Consider the following 21,044-nt stretch of genomic DNA (forward strand, 5'->3'; position numbering starts at 1 on the left):
TTTTGTCTTGTTAAGTTGTCTTGTTAACCCTATTTTCTGGCTTGTCTACAATTTATCCCCATCTTCTCAGACATGCTAAGCCCAAAACAGTGCATTTCACTGGAATGAGGACTCATCTGGTATTCAACATAGCTGGAGGCTTCATTTCACACTTCTGTATCTCTGGAATCTGTGCCTCACTTTTTAATTGACTGCCCCGCTTTTTAATTGACTTTAACATGATAAGCCAACTGTCAATTGAGTCTTGGTCTACCATGATCCATCAGCAAGTTTAGTGCAATTGGCTCCAATTTTTAATTGTATTTAAAGCTGGTAAATATATTGCAGCTGCCCATGCTGGAGGACAACTTCTGATTCATTCTTTTGAGTCAATATTTTTCTAATATGACTGTTGCTATGAATTAGTTTGATGTCTTCCAAAGACTTAGCATTTGTAATATGCAACTTGATGTGATATGCATGCATAAACCATCAATTTCAGTACCCAAATGATTGTAAACATTTTAAAGTGTGTGAATTAGGACTTGGCCTTGTGTTTCCCATTGGATGGTCAACTTGTTAGATTCTGAACCATAAGAGTCAGCATGGCTGTGAAAATAGAGATAGCAGCAATCAACACCCTGGCTATGAATCTTGTATTTGAAGCTGTCACTTGGTACATAATTAAAGTCCTTGCAAAGGCCAGTTACATATGATTGAGTTGATATACACAGGTGTTGGTTTCTAGTACATAGTAAGCACTGAGTGTGATCAATTTCATTTTCATATAATCATTTAATTAGTTTTCATTGCCTTAATGTAGGCAAGCCACCTATTGGACTCTGCTTAGTTTTTTTTTTTTTCAGTTTACTTATTTACTTATTTATGTATTTATTTATTTAGAAAGAAAGAGAGCATGAGTGGAGAAGGGACAAAGAGAGAGAGGGAGAGAGAGAATTTCAAGCAGGCTCCACACACTGTCAGGACAGGGCCTAACATGGGGCTTGAGCTCACAAACTGGGAGATCATGACCTGAGCCAAAACCAAGAGTTGGACACTTAACTGACAAAGCCACCCAGGCACACTGCACTCTCCTTAATTTTTAAGATCTTATTTCTATAAAGCTCTTCCTATCTCTGAATTTATTAAAACATAGTCTTCCAAAATTCACTTTTGTAAGAATTTGATAAAAATTTCCTCTGCCTTTCTTTAGAGAAGACCCTGTAAGTTAGAAGAATCACACAGTATCGTGACTACAGCTTACTCTAAATCCTTGGCTAATTGTTGCCTGTAAGAACCTTATAAGAAGGGTGTCTGCCTTAATTCTATTTCAGTTTACTGTTGTTTTCCAACAGTTGCAAGAGGCAGGTTGACCCGTTGATAGTCTTTTGAGAGGGCTTTTATGGAACAGTGCTATCTAACAGAAGTATAATGTGAGCCACAAATCCAAGTCACATTTGCATTTTTAAATTTCCTAGTATGCACATTAAAAAGTAAAATGAAACAGATGAAAGTAACTGTATTCATATGTTTTATTTAACTCAACATATCTAAAATATCATTTTAACATACTATTAATATAAAAATATTAATGAGATATTTTATACACTGCCAGTTTTCAAAACCTGGTGTGTATTTTATACTTACAGTACATCTCAATTTGGATCAGCCAGAGTTCAAAAGACCACCAGCCACATGTAGTTGTTGGCTACCATATTGAATAGTACAGGTCTAAGAGGTATCAGAAAGGTCAACAGTCTCCATTATCAGCAGAGCTCGTTGCAATCAATTATCCTGACCCAGAAGAACTTAGGCATGTTGACAGACATTCTCATGCATCTTAGTTGTTTCATATGGGAGTTAACTCCCTGCCCTCCATATTTTAAGCATGGTAATAGGCATTGAGCATAATGAAGTCCTACCATAATAATCTCTTTGTTTTTATACTTCACCTTAACTTTGTTTCTATGATGTTACATATTATAGGAGAAGAATATGAGATTAGTGTTGAAAACAAGGACACAAGCTTGTGTTTCCTAAGCCACCTGTACTTTGAAATGCAATGATCGTTTGTCACATCCTACCACATCCAATCACACCAATGATTTCAAATAAGCTTTCTCTCCTCTCCTCTGAGCTTCCAGTTAGTTAGCGTTAATATTTCATGGAAGCATTTGTGATGAATGCTAATTTTCCTTTTGTTTTTTTTCCCCTTACCTCCATTTTGCCTTCGCTAGTTTCTCAGTTCTGTGCTGAAGTTTATTGCATGCTGCTCAGTTCTTCCAACTCTGAATCAGTGTGTGCTCAAGGCAGTAACTCTCTGTAGCTCTGGATGAGACCTGTCCCTTGAGAATGTCTTCAGAAAGGATGGTAGCTTTTGAAGTGTCAGGAAATTCACCAGGAATAAGAAGGAATGAAGCTACAAAGCAGACACCAGGAGTAAGAAAATAGCAATGCTTACTGATGGGGCAAATATGCCTGTCAAAATGAAACTTAAGTGGAGGGAATTGTCAGTGAGGGAAGCTGCCACCTCATGTCCATTGCCAAGGACTCGGGGAACCAGCCAAGCCTCCTTTAATTGAGTAAAATGACAATCAGCCGTGGTACTAAAACAGAGATGATTTTTATAAATAGGGTTGATAGCAGGATTTTTCCAGCTTCTGATTGCTGTCTGGCTATGGTTCCACCCTGAGAAAAATTCTGCCCTCTGAGTGCCAAATTCAGAAGATGATTTTGCCCAACTTGTTACTGCCATATTTTCTGAATCTCTTAAAATAGGATTGAATCATAATTTAGAAAAGGGACCCAACATGCAAAAATGGATGGGCACATAGGATGCAGCTAGGTTTGTAGGATGCACTCACCCCATGAATAGTGAAATCTTTCTCAAATCCAAAAATTTTACTGAAGCACAGCTTCTGACATTACACTAAGAGCACAGTCTCTTCCCATAGTGTATTACCTTGGGGAAATGGAGATGTGAGATACTCATTAGCTCTTTTAGTTTGGTGCCCCCCCCCAACAAAAATTCTGTTTTCTCTCCCATCCCACCCTCTACCCCACTGCCTAACTCTCTCCCTGTCTCTCCCTCCCTGTCTCTCTCTATCTCTCTTAAACACACACACACGCGCGCGCACACACACACACACACACACACACAATCTAGCATTCTGGAATCAACAGTACATAGCTAAAACTTATGAAGAGAGATTACATGAAGAATCTTTTCATGCCTTGTGATAATGCCCTAAAGGGGTCAGTAGTCTTCTCTAGTTCACTGTTAACGATGGGCTGAGGCCCTAGAAATAATCTCAATCACACAAGGCAGCCTCTGAGTAAGGAGACTTTATCTCTGAGAAGACATCGCAGGCTTCAAAGGGCTTTTGGAGGGAAATGGTGGCAGCCCGGGGTACCGCTGTTCTCTTATTGGGCCATCTCTGTACCTTATCCATGCATCTTTGGGCCTCCCTGCATCCTCATGTGAGCAAATCAGATGCAGGCCTAGTTGTGGTTTTGATTTCAAATATCACTGTCTACCGGGGACCCTCGGAGGCTTCTTAGCTACACTACCTCACTCAGTCCTCCCAGTGACTGTGAGAAATAGATGACATTGTTCCCCTCACTCCACAAAGGATAAAACCAGAGCTCAGAGAGATCCAGAGCAGTCAGAATTTGAACCCAGATTTTTTTTTTAATTCTAAGCTAGAATGCCTTCTTTTTGAGTCCCACTATTGTGAGGCTCTGTCATTTGTGGGGGTTTTCTGTTGTTGTTGTTTCTTTATTTTGAGAGAGAGCGAGAGTGAGTGGGAGCAAGCAGGGGAGGGGCAGAGAGCGATAGAGAGAATCCCAAGCAGGCTCTGCACTGCCAGTGCAGAGCCAGATGTGAGGCCTGACCCCACAAACCATGAGATCATGACCTGAGCCAAAATCAAGAGTTGGACACCCAATGGGCTGAACCACCCAGGTGCCCTGTGAGGATCTGTCTTTTGACCGGAAGGAGAACACAACCGCTTGGGGCCAGCCCTCCAGGAGAGAAGGCATTGGGAAGTCTCCTCCTCATCCTTACATTCTCGTCCCTGCTTTCTCTACATGTACTCGGGCCCACTCGCCACCTTTCCACATGAACGTCCACTTTTCAGCCCTTTCCAGTGCTCTCTCGTCTCTAGCTTGCACAGATCTCGTGGGTCCAGGGTTCTTTTATTTGCCCAACGTTGGATTCTGTTGTCAGCAGAAGTAGTGGAGACAGACACGTACCCAAAACCATAATGCAAGTCCAAGTGCATGAGACGTTCCGATGTGTGTATTTTGCTCCCAGGCAATGGCAACGTCCACGTCCTCTGTGTCCATCTTCTTGCCCTAACTGTGATTTATTTTTCTACCTAGAAGTTAGGCAGACCAAAACACTGGTTGGATTAAAAAACACCTAAAAAGCAGGCCCACAGATAAAACGAACCTAAACAGGTCGTGAAGATAAGCACTTCATGCCTCCCATGAGGAGGCTTAGTTTGGATGGGGACAAGCAAGAGGAGCTTAGTTTGGATGCGGACAAGCCCAGTTTCTGGAGCTTCGAGGAAGCAGAGCCCCAAAACGCAGGCTTTCAGCCTCTGTTCATTTTGTTATTAAATGAAGAAATGTGCGGTTTCCATGGCAACAGCCCTACCAAAATTTTATGGCTTCTCTGACTACTTGCTGGCCCAAATCAGCTCACTTTTCAAAGCAGGTGCTCTTGAGGGATGCTTTTTGGAAAACCACATTCTAATGTGAGAATGGGGGAACCCCACCACCAGACCCTTTTTTCAGTCGGTACCTCCAGGCTTTGGCATAAGAGGTAATTGCCTGTAGCCTAATGAAAACTGTAGGTATAATTTCTGTCTCCTTGGGTCAGGTCAGCAATGGGAAGAAAGCTTCAAATCCTGCTAAAGGCAGTTCGTGAAAACACTAGATTCTATACGGATTGTAGCAGAAAAGACTTTGTGATCTTGCTGTTGCCTCTGTCATCTTAATGTTCTCTTGTCGCTGATATGAAGCAGACCCTGCATATTCATCGGTGCCCTCCTGTGCTTTCCCTGCTTGGGAGAGCAGCCCTGGGCATGGTAAATTACATATTGCAAAGTCATCGTGTGGCAGACTCGATGACGAGCCTCCTGACCCCCTTTGGGAATGAAGGATTTGCTCCCTCACTTGCTAGGAAGCCTCAGTCAGTCCTCAGCTACCAGCAGCCTGTGGGGGCTCAGAAAGGCCACTCAAGATCACACTCCCTTCCCAGTGGCCTCCATCTGATGGCTGACTGATACAAAGCTACAAAGGCCCAGCCCCTTTGGCTGAAACTCAGGACAGCTCTGAAGGGTCATCCCATAGGCCTTGTGGGGGAGTGTTGAGACACAGCTCCACTCCCCCAGTGCCCAGTCCCTCCCAGCAGGTGCTAATCCCAAGAGCATGCCCCAATGACTGTCTTGGCTGCTAACTTCTATCCCAGAGTCTTTCCCTCAGGAACTTGACTTGTGGCACATTCCAAGGTCTAGAAGTTGCCCAGGTCAGGAGTATCTCCCACCCAGGAGAGCAGAGTCAAGGCAGCAATGAGCTGTAACACACGACATGACCACCAGAAGCCTGCCAGTGCTCGTTGACCCTGACGCAGTGTGTGGTACACATCTGGAAGGTGACATGCTTTCATTCTGTTCCCGAGTGACTATGGATGTTCACATTTGCCCTCTAACACCAATAAAGACAGATGGAAGTCTCTGGAAAAAGGATTCACATACCCACATGCCACCTCTACCAGGAGGAGTCCTCTGGCCATCCCTTCTCCCTGTCCCTTAATTGTGGCTGCTGTCACAAATTACTACAAACGGAGTGGCTAAAGCAACCCAAATAATTTCTCTCGTTGTTTTGATGGTCAGACATCCAAAATCAGTTTTGTTAAAGCTAAAGGGAAGATGTCAGCAGCGCTGGCTTCTTCTGGAGGCTCCAGGGTAGAAAACGTTTCCTGGCTTTTTCCAGGTTTTAGAGGCCACCTTCCTTCCTTCGCTTGTGGCCCCTTCTTCTACCCTCAAAGCCAACAGTGTAGCACCTTCTGTACTGCCTGACCTCTGCTCCTACCTTACACCTTCTCTCTCCTGACCCTCCCACCCTTCTCACCCAGGAACCCTTGTTTGGAATGACATTGAGCCTACTTAGATAATCCCTCCACATCAAGATCCTTCACTTAGAGGCCCCTGTGTGGCTCAGTCGGTTAAGCGTTTCCACCTTGTGTGACCTCGCGGTCATGAGATTGAGCGCCAGGTCGGGCTCTGCGTTGGCAGCACGGAGCCTGCTTACGATTCTACTCTCTCTGCTCCTCTCTCTGCACCTCTTCCACTCTCAAAATAAATAAATAAACATGGAGGGAAAAAAAAGATCCTGACGTAATCGCATTTACAAAGTCCCTTTTGCCATGTAAAGTAACATATTCATAGATTCTGGGGTTGGGACATGGACGCCTTTGTACGGGTATCATTCAACCTCGGACACCAGTGCCCATGCCCGAGTCAGGACTCCAGGCAGAAGAATGAACACACGCAGAGACAGGAAGGCACGGCCTGATGTCATTTGGGAAGCTGTGGATCTTTCTTAAGGTGGGAGCATAGGTTTCAAGAGAAGCATGTCAAGTGATCAAACTGGACAGAGATGCAGGGGAGCTCACATTGGATACACGTCTTAAACTTGAGTTATAGTTAATCATAAATGTGGCTCATCTCCCTGTTTGTCCATAAGCACCTGAGGCCAGGATATGGGTCAGTGTCTTCCTGATGTCACCACAGCTCTGGCTCAGAGACCGGCACAGGACAGGAGTTCGGTGCAGGTGTGTGTCATCAGCCCATGACAGCTTTGCCCTGCTATGACACCGTGGGGGCAGAGTGGTCTGAGAAGAGAACTATCCTGGGCACCTTCATCTTGGCCACGTGACCGGCCTGCTTGGACCTCCCCAGATCGGGGCTTTTCCTGGGCCGGCAGCGTGGGTGAGCACGAGTGAAGCCTTTCTGAAGGGTTACATAGTAATGCTGGCCCAATGATCACAGTCAAGGCTGGAAGATGGGTGCACGAGGGTTCAGTATGCTCTCCTATCTACTGGATATTTCCATAATATCAAGTTTTTCTTAAAGTTATGTGAGCAGAAGTGAGTGGCACATAGCATCCTTGAAAACGTAACAGGTACCAAAAAGGAAGGGAAGTCTGTGGTAATAACTGGGTAATGATAGAGAAAAAAATGGGTTAAGACTATAAAAAGCTCATGTCTGTTACTTAATGAGAAAACATCTGTACGAGCGCTTCGTAAACCGTAAAGCGTTCCATACCCATAAGGGACTTTTCCTCAGTTATTAATACAAATGGTATTTCTTCAGGAATTAGGCAATTTTCCAATCTTTTGTATAGTAAATGAGATGGATTTCCTTCCCATCTACGAACCTCGGGGCTCACTGAAGTACTTCCTTCTCAACACAACCTTTCCCTTTGATGTCAGTTTAAGGTGTGTTGATGTTTTTCCTCTGTCTGCCCCTCATCCTCAGACGCTGAAGGACGCCAGTGACAACGCCCGCAAGGACTTCCACCGTGAGGCAGAGCTGCTGACCAACCTCCAGCACGAGCACATTGTCAAGTTCTACGGTGTCTGTGTGGAGGGCGACCCGCTCATTATGGTCTTTGAGTACATGAAGCACGGGGATCTAAACAAGTTCCTCAGGTGCGGTGCAGGGGATGGGATGGGAGGGGGCTTGAGGACGGCGCAGGCCTTCATGATTAAGACAGATGGAGGGTGAGGACCAGCAGTTGCTGGGAAGGTCCAAGGGTCACTTGGAACTTTCTCTAGAATGGCCTCTCCTGGTGACACCACCACCATGTACCACAGAGAAAGAAACTGAGGCCACGGCAATGTTCTTGTCTTAACGAACTAACTCTACAGCATGTGATGTGAGCGATTCCACTCAGTTGCACCTGTGTTCATTGAGCATTTGTTAATGAAGTGGCATGTGACATGGCATTTGAAGTGGACCGTAGAGTATCTGTAGGAGTTTGCCAGGTGGATTAGAGAGGAGTGTCCTTCAGGGCTAAGGAATCAGTGAGTTAAGGGACTAAGGTGTCACAGTGAGAGGTTTGGTCATCCAGGAGTGGAGAGCCCAGAGTAGGCACAGGATGTGTAAAAGGAGTGAGGAGGAGTCAAGGGTGGAGTGATGAGCAGTTGGATTTTAACCTGACAACAAAATGGAGACTCGGGAGGTCAGGAGGAGGTCAGGGATGTGGTGAAAAGAACAGAATCCATAGAGCAAAAGCTCTGGAAGGAAGGAGGTCAAAAAACATTGGATGGGACCATTGGAAACACAGGCTATAGTTCTTGCTGAGACCCTGAAGCCCTGCAAAGATGGACAGCCTTCACTTGAGGTGTTTTGTGGCAAACGGGGTCATTAGAAGAAGGCAAGGCAAGGAAGGGGCAAATGTTGATTATATAAGGGAGCCACTGGGTTATAAAATAGGGTCCATGTCACTTGGATTTCTAGCTTTAACCTAATTAGATTTTAGTTTACCAGTGGCTTTCTAGAAAGTCCCCCACCTTATGACAGGGAGGGGTCTCAAGACAGAATAAGTGAGAGACAATGCTGAGTGCCCATAATCCAGGGGTCAAGGTGAAGATACTCTGAAATAGTGAGGAGTTGAATCTCAGCTCTGGCGTTTATTAGCCAAGGGACCTTGGGCAAGTGTCTCAGCTGTTCAGGTAGTGATACGGAGCTAGCAGGGCAGATATGAGGACTAAGTTGGGATAAGTACAGAAAACTCTTAGCATAGAAGCAAATAGGAGGTTTTCAACAAGCAGAAGCTTGAATTCCACTGGTGATGATATCTACTGGTAAACCAACTGCCTCCGCGAAGGGAATCACTGGGAGAGCTACACTGGGTAAGACAGAGAAGTCCGTGGTCACCCAGCTAGGGTTCCCGGTCAGTGTTCTCCTCCTGCACCTCCCAAGGGACAGAAGAAATGAGCTGATCCACACACTCCTTGCTGAAGGAAACCAAGGAATGCTTTTATTTGCATTGAGCAGGGGAACGAATGGAACCCACCCGTTTAAGATCATGAGTGGAAAGAGTGAGATTCCCAGTAGCGTGGGCTGGGGAGACTGGATTCTCCTTCCCAGTCTCCTTCCCAGTCTGTCGCTTGGTTGGATCCTCAGCCCACGTGGACCTGAGTTAGATTCTCTCTGTGTCACCTCTGGCTCTAACATGCAGTCGTCTTTCCAATGCAGCCGCCCCTCAACTTTGAAAGATTAGCAAGTGTGTGCCTGTGATATCTCAGTAGGTAGTAGAATTTAGGACAAATGAGAAAGATGTCGGCCTCAGTAAAAGGGGTATAATAATGCCCACATAGAGGACTAGTGTCAAGACTATTGTGGTGGCAGATAATCGGTAGATGCTGTCCCTGCTGTCCTCCCTCTCTGCCACGCTGAGGGATCCACAATGCTGGAGATATTATACCTCTTGTGTTACGGTGACCTACACCTCTCTATCCTTCTCCAGTTTCTGGGGGCGCTGGAAAGGGCTTTCCCCAGAAAAGGGCACCAGGTAGTCACTTCGTGCAGCCCCTGGAAGATTCAGAAACTGTGCTGTTTACATAATAAGTCCACCACGGTGAGAACAGTGGAGGGGGCAGTGTACCTCTGTGCTTAGAAAATGCCATCATGTGGTTTGCACCTTCTGGATCACTTTTGCCGTCTCTAGCCTCATGAATATGTGTGCAATTTAGTCCTCTTGCTGGGATGGGTCCCCGTGCTCTGCCTTGCTTACAATTGTGGGGGGGGGGGGGAGGAAAGCCAGTGAAATTAGGGATGTGTAGCCGACACTTGGTGTTCAGAGACCATCATCCTGATGCACTACTCTGTGCCTGCAAGGTTTTTCTTGTAGGTGATAAGAGATGATGATGGTAGCTTTTGTCTTTCAGCTCTGATGTGAAAGGAGGAAAATTAGCTGCTCCTAGAAGTATTTTTCCCTTGTTCCCATGATCTCAGCTACTTGTCTATTTAAAGATGGTGCTTTCCAAAAACTATAGCATAATACAACCAAACGTATTCACCCATATGCAATGAAATGCTTCTGTGAGCTCACACTGCGTGTGCACATACGTGTATGCATGCGTATGTAACCAAGTGTGTGTGTGTGTGCGCGCGCACACGCGTGTGTTGATCCTTTCGCTTTTGGCTCAACCAACCTCTCCTTAGCTCTCCTTCCTGCTTCCAGAAGAAGCAGGCACCTGATTTTTAGGAATCTCTTCTGCTTGATCTCAGAATCTGATGAACTCTGGTTTCAAGAGGTATTCAATGCCAAGAATCAGGTTCTTAGGCACAATAATGTGCTCTGAACTATAGTCTGCCCTCCCTTTCTGGAAGGGAGTCTAGCCCCTAAACCACCATGAACATGTCCCCAAGCATCATTGGCACTGGCCTATAAAGACAGATGTGTACAATTTCCTCTCACTCTTTTTATTCACCCCGAAGCCATACATTGAGTACCAACATGGCCAAGTCCTCTGCTAGGTTGGCCAGGAAATGAGGAGTAAAACATAGTTCTTGCTGGCAAGGAGATGACAGTTTTGCCTATTGGAATCTCTCCAGAATTCCTTTCCAACAAGAGGAAGAGAGATAAGGCTTTTCCAAGCAATAACAGCTAATATTATTGAGCCTTCTAAGCAATTTAAGTGGTTTAACTTGCATAAACTTAATAAACTATGATTACCATTATTCCCATTTTATGGTCCAAAAAACTGGGTCACGATGCTGGTGAGTGACACAGCTGAGATCCAAACCCACAGACCCTGGCTGCAAAACCCATAGAGCACTGCAATACTTCCTCTTGGGGTAGCTGTTGATAAAACTCAGAAGGAAGGTAGTGTGCCATGGCATTCTGGAGCCAGACAGTGTGGCTAAGTGCCCGCTGTAACCCACACTTGGAGAGAATAAGCGGAGGAACGGTGAACAGCTTCCCCCGTTAGAAGCCCACTGAGCCTTCCCGCTCCTCAAGCGGGGTGCTACTGGTGTTTTTCCCCTCTTAAGGCATGTTCTCCTGGAAGAGGTAAACATGGTTGGATTTCTAAGAGCTGCAGGGTCACCTGAGGAGTGAAGCAGAGAGCTGCTGTGTTAAGTTCATTTATACTCCTCTTGAGAACTTGGTTAGAAGACTCACCTGCCCTCTTACAGCAGGACTTTCTGCTCCAAGAAAGCATGCAGAGGCGTCTCCCATTACAAGGAGTCCTGCTAAATACTCACAAGCAAGCATGTGAGTATTTAGCGTGCCAGAGCCTGCCCCAACCTGCACGTGGTATCAGAGAGTGCAGGAGGCACTGGGGAGTCACAGCTTTCTGGGGCCTTCGGAGGGTAAGGCTGGAGCATGGGGCTTTGTGCACAGGTGGCCTATGGCACTGGCCTCTGTCTTCTCTGGAGACTTTGCAACTGATAGATTCTTAGAAGGGTCTAGATTCCTGGCAAATCGGCAACGTTATTTCACTCTTTGATTTAGATCCATGAAGGAGATTCCATCCTGGCCTAGATTCTCGGGATATTTCAGGATTTCTCATAGTTTGTGTGTTCTTCTAGGTCTCTCTACTGGTATTGAAGTCACAGTCAGGGCTTTGAGTCCTGTAATAAGAGACAACATTTCCACTTTCCCCTCTTTCCCTGGCCCCCTTGGGTGCTGGGAAGAACAACATTGGAGCAATCTTTAGTGCTGGCTTTGCACGAAAGCCCAAGCAAGCTCTCAGTTATTGCTCGTATTGGTGAGCTTAGGAGGGTGCGGTGGGTACCCCCTCTTTACAGAATGAGGAGACAGTCCAGAGCGGTTCTGCAGGTCACCTGAGGTCACAGCTAGTGTGCTAGGATGGGATTCAAATTCCGTTTGGATACCCTGAGCCTTGCCCAGAGGTTTTGAGCTGAACAGAGCCCCAGGGCATTTCCCCACACTGCTCCTCAGTGCTACAACAGGGAGGCACTAGGGGCTGGGTCTGAGTGGAGGTGACAGGCACCAGAACCTCCTTGCACAAAAACAGGAAGCCCCTCCCTGGGAATGGTTCAACGCAGATATTTAGAGACACGAGGGACCTACAGGATCACCCAGCCCAATATCTGTATGTTTGACTGATGGGAAATTACAGACTGGACAAGTTCAAAGCTTCCTTAGATCCTGGTGCTGGAAAACTCCTCTCCTCCTTGTCCAGTGCTTGTTCTTTTTTTTTTTTTTTTTTAATGTTTATTTTTGAGAGGCAGAGAGAGAGAGACAGAGACAGAGACAGAGAGTGAGCAGGGGAGGAGCAGAGAGACAGGGAGACACAGAATCCAAAGCAAGTTCCAGGCTCCGAGCTGTCAGCACAGGGCCTGATGCAGGGCTCAAACTCACCAACCGTGAGATCATGACCTGAGCCGAAGTCAGACGCTTAACCGACTGAGCCACCCAGGTGCCCCTCCATTGCTGTTCTAAGGGAATACGAGAGTAAGAGATTTGGAAATCCAGAAAAGGGGAATCACTGTGGGCTGGAGCCAGGAAGGAGGCACTTCCACCCGCAGTTTGAGACCATCTGACTGAGGTAGGTCTGGGTGGTATGAAGAGACAGAAGGAGCAGAGAGTTCTGGGATCATTCAGCCTCTTTTATTTGCAAATTCTCATACGGTTCTGGAACACTGCAGGTGGGGTCGTCCACTTTAAAATCCATTTAAAATCTTCTATATTTATTTTGAGTGCTTCCAACTGTCTTGAAGGAAATCTCCCTTATTTGCCTCTGGGAGGGAGAACCCCTTTGACCCCTCCACAGAAGCTTCTAGAAGAAAGGGACCCTTTACTCTTTGCTCTACAGAGCCATCAGGGGCAGCAACACTGGTCTTGGCAGGATTCCAGAGTGGGGACTGCCGGGGCTGAGGGCACATCCTCACTGTGGGACCCCCCCCCCAAAAAGCACATGCCAGTGTTTAGATACCTTAAGTCATCACACAACTGGGAAAAGGCCAAGTGCATAAGACAGAAGAAAAAGAAGATATGGGCGCCTGGGTGGCTCAGTCCATTAAGCATCCGATTCTTAATTTCCGTTCAGGTCATGACCTCACAGTTTGTGGGATTGAGCCCTGCATCAGGCTCTGCGCTGACAGTGTGGAGACTTCTTGGGATTCTCTCTGTCTCCCTCTCTCTCTGCCCCTTCCCTGCTTGTACTCTCTTTCTCTCTCTCTCTCTCTCTCTCTCTCTCTCTCTAAGTAAATAATCTTTAAAAAAAAACTAAGAAAAAGAAGATATAAAATACCATACTCCCTCTACACCCTCCCCCCCCTCCATAGTGGAAAGGATAAAACTCAGCCCAGTAAAAGGATCAATGTATTGTGGTTCAAAAAGCTCTCCATGTGGTGGCCAGTGCACATGCCAAGCTGGAGGTGGGGGGAGGGGTGGGCAGGAGGAGATGGGATTTGTCACAGGGAATGATGTCTGAGGGTGCCCTGACATTCTGCTCAGTTGGGCTTGAAAGAGAGAGGGCAGCTTGAAAGAGCTCTGGCCCTGGTGGCGTCACTCTAGAGGCATTGGCCCGGGTCGGAAGCACTTGGCCGAAGCATATAGCTGAGAGGGGAGGGCTGGGGTTCCCACTAAGGCACAATGACCCATTGCTTCAAGAGAGCCAAACTCTCCCCTTATGTTCTTTCTCCATTGCTTCTCAGGGTCAGGGGCTCTGGCCAGTGCCTGGCCCCAGCCCAGCTCTGGAGCCCCTAAAATGTACACCTCTGTGTGTGTGTTGAGGAGGGTACTATTCAGGTCCACATGGCCCTGGGAATTCTAGATGCCCTGGGAAATGAAGCCTGGGTGCTCTCAAGGCTTTAGGGGTGCACCTGTGGGTGAAGCATCCTTCCCCCCTCTTTAGCTAAGTCACGCAGCCCTTGAGCCCCAGCAGCTGATGGGAACAAAGGGCCCCTGGAGGAAAAAGCTGGGGCTCCAGCAACGCCTTCCATGTCCTCCACAGGGCCCACGGGCCTGACGCTGTGCTGATGGCCGAAGGCAACCCGCCGACAGAGCTGACGCAGTCCCAGATGCTGCACATCGCCCAGCAGATCGCGGCGGGCATGGTCTACCTGGCGTCCCAACACTTTGTGCACCGAGATCTGGCCACCCGGAACTGCCTGGTCGGTGAGAACCTCCTGGTGAAAATCGGGGACTTCGGGATGTCCCGGGATGTGTACAGCACTGACTACTACAGGGTGAGTGGCTGTGCCCACCGGGAGCCCCCAGGGCCCTCTTTCCCTGGGAGGCCCTTGTATTCATTTGCTGGGGCTGCTGTAACACAATGACAGAGACAAGGGGCTTAAACAACAGACGTTTATTTTCTCTAAAGCCTAAAAGTCCAAGATCAAGGTGAAGACAGGGTTGCTTTGACTCTTGGCTTACAGACAGTGCCTTTCTCGTATGGTCTTTTTGCTGCGTGCTCATCCCTGGTGTCTCTCTCTGTGTCTAAAGTTCCTCATCTTATAAGGACACCATCAGATTAGATGAAGGCCCCGCCCACAGCCTCATTTTCACTTAATCACCTCTTCGAAGACCCTGTCTCAAATACAGCTATATGCTGAGGCACTGGGGGTTCAAATTTGGAGGGAACACAACTCAGCCAATAAAACCCATCCTGTGGCTTCCATGGCTCTCCAGAGTGGTGTGTGATATCTCCAAGAGAAAAGCCCTCACCATGAATGGTTCCTCCAGGGGAGCCCCAGGGCTTGGGAGAATTCCTGGTTGGCATGAGGTTAAAGGGTTTTGAGGTTTGGGTTTGATTCCGTGAAATTACTCCTGGAGCCTCTGTTTGAGGTGTGGCTGAAGATGAACTTGTTCACATAAATAATAGCATGGTAGACCTTGGAAGTTACCACCCAGAGCCATCTTGGTGGAAAGTGGGGTAGCTGGTGGCCTTCTCGGTGAGATGGAAGAGGTTCTGTTCTGCCTCCTACTGAATAGTGCCACCCCTGGCTGGGGTTCCAGCACTTGAAGCACTGGGGGCTAGAGTTATAGACAACAACTCAAATCCCCTGATCACCTGGAATTGGTCCCCTTGGCAAGGTGGATTTGGATCTTGGTAGGAGAGGAAAAGGACATTTCTGGAAACCTTGAAGTCATGATAATGAAAGTGAAGGTTTGAAGTGGTGTTCTACCACGTCAAACCCTCAATTTGCTTCCCTTGTGGTTTTACCTGATTTTCAAGGGCAGAGAAAGAGAATAGGAAGGAAGAGGAATAAATGTGGTGTGTGTACAGAGCCTAAGAAGGTAAAACACAGAACTCAGCTAGTTTTCATAATAAGGTAGGACTGGTAGAGAGAATGCCTCTCCTTACCTTTGTTCATCCCTTCATGATTTACTTTTGAGGAGCCTTGTCTGTTTGTTTCCTGTGCCCCTCTTTGCAGCCTTACTCACTTCTCATGCCTCTGCATTTTAGCTAAGCCAACATCACTACAAGTAGTCTAAGAAAATGAACCCATTGCTCTCCTGCATATTCCTCTGTAGATTGTTTTGTGGGGTTTCCTCCTTTGGTCACCTTGGGAAGCATTGCCCACAGCATTGCCACACATTCCTTTGTGGGGCAAAGGAAGAGTGGGAACCAAATTGAAAAGGAGTCTCTTGGGCGTATTTGTAGGAAACGTGAGCATGGTCTTAACTTCAGATGTTTAAAATGGAGCTTCAAAGCACCTGTTCTGAGTCTAGGGATGACTAGTCTGTTCTAGATATCTAAACTTTGGCAGGAGATATTACCTGCTAATGGATGCATCTCCACTGCTAGCTCTGCTCCTTTGGTGAGAGGAGGGGTAGGGGACATCTCTTGGTCTCAAGAGATGAAGAACCACATGAGTGCTTCCCTAAAGAAAAGCTTTAATGATCTGATTGAGCATCGAAGGGAAAAGCATGTGGCCCAAGCAACAGCTTTCTCTTTAGCAGTAAGTCAATAAAGGTCTTAGAATGCTTGGCACAAAATAAGTACTCAATAAATGTTTTTCAACTTTATCCTGATCCAAATGGATAAAATCATGCTTCATTCCCAAAGCCAGGACGGGGCCAGGTGGAGTCCATTGTCCCCTTCTACAACCTCTAGAAAAAAGAAATCAGAGGAAGAATATAGAAACGCTCAGTAGTAAGAATATAAAGCCCCCAATTTAAAAAATTGGCAAACTTTTTAAGAGAGGCATCTCCAAAGGAGATACACAAATGGCCGATAAGCACATGAAAAGATGCTCAACATCATTAGTCATTGGGGAAATGTAAATCAGAGCCCCAGTGAGATACCATTTCACACTCCCCAGGATGGCTGTAATAAAGGCAGACAATAACAAGTGTTAGCAGGAATGTGGAGAAATCAGAGACCTCGTGCTGCTGGTAGGGATGCAAAGTGGTGCAGCTGCCTGGGCAAATGGTTTGGCAGCTTCTCAAAACGTTCGACACAGACTCATGGTGTAACTCAGCAATTCCACCCCTAGGTATGTCCCTAAGAGAGCTGAAATCATACGTTCACACAAAAACGTGTACATAAATGTTCATAACAGCATTGTCCATAATAGGTAAAAAGTGGGAACAACCTAAGTGCCCATCAACTGATAAATGGCTAAGCGAGATGTGGTGATCCATACAATAGGATATTATTGACCAAGAAGAAGGAGTGAAGTACTGATTCATGCTATAACACAGATGAACCTTAATGCAACCATTATGGTAAATTAGGAAGCCAGACTCAAAAGGTCACATATGTGACTCCATTATATGAAATGTCCAAAAGAGGCCCATCCAAAGAGACAGAAAGTAGATCGGTGGTTGCCAATGGCTGGGAGAATAGAGAATGAGGAGTGACTTCTTCTGGATGTGGAGTTGCTTTTTGCAGTGACGAAAATGTTCTAGAAGTGCATAGTGGTGGTGGTTATCTAGTATATTTATAAACATACTGAATTGTGTACTTTAGAAAGGTAAAGATTATGGTACATAAATTATATCTCATCTCTTTAAAAAAAACCACCCGAAAAGGAAAATACTAGTAAAATAGTGACCATTATTATGAACATAAGAAGTTAGTCTGGATTATGTACACATTATAAAAGTATTGTTGTTTGTCATCTATCTTATTTTGTTAACATTTGTTTAAAAGAAAATTCACCACTTAGGAGACATTTTCCCGAAGTACTTTTTTCTGAATTCATTAGAGGAGATTACGATTCCCAGTCTCGTTATTTGTTGAATGTTCTTGGAACTATCCTAGTCATTAGCAAATGTGCTTCAGATGTCACATTTCTTTAACCCCACCCCCCACCCCGTTCCCATCATGATCAGTACTCAGTGGTGGCTGCAGGATCTGTATGTCCATTTGCCTGTTCATCCTTCAGATGAGGAAGAAGAACCAGCCTTACATTGGCCTTTGCTATGGGTGGGGGTGGGCAGAAGGGGGTAAGAAAGTGGATGATGGATGTAAGACCTGACAATTTTGATAGTAAGAAAACAAATTCTTGTTTACCTTTTGGTTCCATGAAAGTATTTATCATCCTAGAACTCATTTGTAGAATGTTTTTGCTTATTAAAATATCAAAAGCAAATCAGTGGGTTCCATTCTGTTGAGTCTGCCAAATGGACAAGAAGAAGCTGTTGCTGTTTCTGCAGGTGAACTCCAGCGCCATCTTGCAATGGCTGTTTCCCAGAGCACTCTTGCTTTCCACCAGTCGGATCCTCTCTAGGCCCTGCCATTTATCCCCTTCCCAACATGGTGTGTTTTCATCCTCCTTGTCATTGTAGCTGGGGAATGTGCTTTCTTTAGAGTTTGGGTTTCTCCTGGGCCAGCACTTGAAGTGTGTTTCCCTTCATTATTTACTTCCTATCCTCTCCAAGAGCCTGCATCAGACCCCAAGGGGAGGAACTGCCGTAGCTGGTGGGGGCCGTCATCACCAATGTTAAGAATCTCTTCCGCCACAACAGCAGGGAAGGATTTTTGTGTCTGCCACAGCTATCTTCTCTGGAAGAGTGGTGATTAGTCCTGGAGTCAACTAGGTTGAGGAGCAACATGTCCCTTATCTTTAAGCAAGAGCCAATCCCCCTGGCAACCTGAGCCTTCTGCTCGTGGTGGCTTATGAGCAACCTGGTGGGGTGGCCACAGCTCCGTGCAATCCGTGGCAGGAGAGGCATGTGGCAGCTGTTCCTCCATCATGGGGGAGCTGGCTGCCCCAGGAAACGGCTGCCTCAAGGCTTCCACCCTGTTGCAGCTGAGCTAATTATATCCTCCCGAGGAAGGGAGAAATCGGAACAGTACATTTGCATTGAAACCAGCCTGATATGGCGAGTTCAAAATTACTCTAGCATTTATGTCCTCTGAATTGTTTTCATTAGCAGCTCTGCAGTACCAGTCTTTTATTTGGTTTTTATTCCTTCCCTTCACTGGCAAAACCTAGCATTTAGGAAACATCTGAACCAGATTTCTGCCACATTCTGCCTTTTGGAAACCGAGGAGCTCACTCTTCTTGGTCATTGCTGAGCCACAGTGGATCCACTGAAATTTTCCTGAAGTGCACCTTGGTGATTTTCACTCTTTGGGTCCAATGTGTGCTTAAAATGAATGTGATCTATTGGTGAGGAGAGAGTCCTGAAGATCTGAAATCCTAACTTTGAAATCCTGTTCCCCTTTGGGGTTTAGTTTTATGTTGAGGAGGTAAGAGAGACCATCCTTTAATTCACCTTCCACTTAAGGAGAAAAAAGAAGGAAGCAGAATAGGCAAGTTAATTTATGGTGGACGTTTAAAAAGGCAAGTGAGTATATATGGGCTAAGCAAGGCCATGGTCAGAATCCTAAAGTATTAAAGTGATACCAGCAACAACGTCTAAGAAATCATCTTTAGGTGCTCAATACCAATTTATTAACTGCAGAAAGAAAAGAAGATGGATTGTACCAAAATCAGAAGATGTAACAAGTAGCTAGAAGAACTGATTTGAACGTCAGTATCAACTGGAAAATAAAGTCCTGAATCACAGAGGCTAGGGGAAGGTTTACATAACTTAAGAACCAGAGAAACACATAAGAAATAATCAAGTGTTAACTTTCATACCTTGGTATTGAGAAGAATGTGTTTAGTTTTTAAGGAATTTTGTTGTGCAATATGAGTGTTTCTAGAAAGATCAATTGATAGATTGATTGATAGATTGATTGATCAATCTAGATTCATTCCACAAATGTGCTTAGTGGTTTATTGTGTAAAATACCAACGTCATTCCCTTTATGGAGAACAGCACTGAATCTCCCTGGTGAATGCGGGCTAATTCTTTTTATCTTTTTAATGTTTATTTATTTCAAGAGAGAGAGAGAACATGTGAGCAGGGGAGGGGCAGAAAAGAGAGGAGAGAGAGAATTCCAAGCAGGGTGGGTGCTGTCAGGGCAGAGCTCCATGCAGGGCTCGATCTTAGGAACCATGAGATCATGACCTGAGATGAAATCAAGAGTCAGACGCTTAATCAACTGAGCCACCTGGGCGCCCCATCTGCTAATTCTTTTATTTTATTTTATTTTATTTATTTATTTTTTATTTTTGAGAGAGACAAAGACAGAGTGCAAGCTGGGGAGTGGCAGAAGGAGAGAGAGGGAGACGCAGAATCCGAAACAGGCTCCAAGCTCCAAACTGTCAGCACAGAGCCCAACGCGGGGCTTGAACTCACCAACCGTGAGCTCATGACCTGAGCCAAAGTCAGACGCTTAACCGACTGAGCTACCCAGGCACTCCCCCACCTGCTAATTCTTAAGACACAATTCCTGTTTCCCCTCCTCCCTGATTTCCTCCAAGCAGAATAATCACTCACAAATCCATAGTACCTCCACACTTCATATAAATAAGCATTACAGCATAGTGATGTGACAAGTTTATACATTATGCTACATACACCCAAAACATGTGTCAACTATACTCAAGTTTTTAAAAAATGTATCTCATTAATAAATGCATTCTCACCAATATATAAATAAATATCACAGCATAAGCACATTGCATCATGGAAATTTGTGCATATATGTGTCTTCTCACTAACATGGGAGCAGGAAGAGGACAAGTCTTACACATCTTTGTAACCATAGAGACCGCCACTGGGTAGGGCACATACTAGGTGGCCAATGCATGATTGTTGAACAGGACATGAATCAGGAAATGCCTTTATGAGTGTGACTTTTTAGCCCTGTAGAATAAAGAAGATACTCAGATTTGCAGATGGGCCTGGCCCTGAGGCTGGGAGCCCTGGCTTCAGGAAGTAAAAGTAGGGAGAGAGGCATGTCCTTATCTTTTCAGTAGAGATCCCAGAGCTAAAACTTATTTGCACTTACACTATAGTAAAAGAAAGAAAGAAAGAAAGAAAGAAAGAAAGAAAGAAAGAAAGAAAGGAAGGAAAGAGAAAAGGAAAAGGAAAAGAAAAGAAAAGAAAAGAAAAGAAAAGAAAAGAAAAATCTCCTGTGGTATACTCGTCCTAGAATGTTTGAAACCAGGCACATTGTTCATTTTAAGAGGCAACACAGTCCCTTCCCGATAGAGGAATGTCATTAACTCTTTTTTGCATACATCATTTCCTTAATTTCCCCCTTAATACATGATACACAATCACTCAACTTCCACAGGACCACTTGTAGACCTTGCCATTTAACGTCTTTTGATTAAAGTGGCCCCAGAAACTTAAGAGCTTGTTTACTTTATGAAATCATCTTCAATTTATGCTTTGCACCACACTCAGAGAGAGCACAGTTCAGAGGAACCTGTCTGCCGGGGAGAAATCAGAACATTGAGTTCAGACTAATTCTATATTAAACTAGATTTGCATAAATTATCTCAAGATTCTAAATTGGCTTAATTTGTATTCAAGCCTTCCTAAGAGCCTGTTACATATGCTTTGGTGTTGCAAGAGGGTGGGTGTCATTTCATTCATTCATTCATTCATTCATTTGTTCGACACACATGTATGAAGCAGCTACTATGTGCTAGATACTTTACTAGATACTAAAGGCATCCAGATAAAAAAGACACATGGGTTGTGACTCGGAGGAGATC

The 21,044-nt window shown here is 45.4% G+C and overlaps 1 protein-coding gene across 1 annotated transcript in view; it reads left to right on the top strand.

The window, feature by feature from the left end:
- Positions 1 to 21,044, top strand: part of NTRK2 (neurotrophic receptor tyrosine kinase 2) — a 332,542-nt gene that overhangs the window by 254,289 nt on the left and 57,209 nt on the right. Inside the window, exons 14-15 of the mRNA XM_049653049.1 lie at positions 7,527 to 7,699; positions 13,985 to 14,219. Of these exons, the coding sequence (XP_049509006.1) occupies positions 7,527 to 7,699; positions 13,985 to 14,219 (408 nt within the window). The remainder of the gene's footprint in view (positions 1 to 7,526; positions 7,700 to 13,984; positions 14,220 to 21,044) is intronic.

This window comes from Panthera uncia, chromosome D4 (genome assembly GCF_023721935.1).
Source record: "Panthera uncia isolate 11264 chromosome D4, Puncia_PCG_1.0, whole genome shotgun sequence".
Lineage (NCBI taxonomy): Eukaryota > Metazoa > Chordata > Mammalia > Carnivora > Felidae > Panthera > Panthera uncia.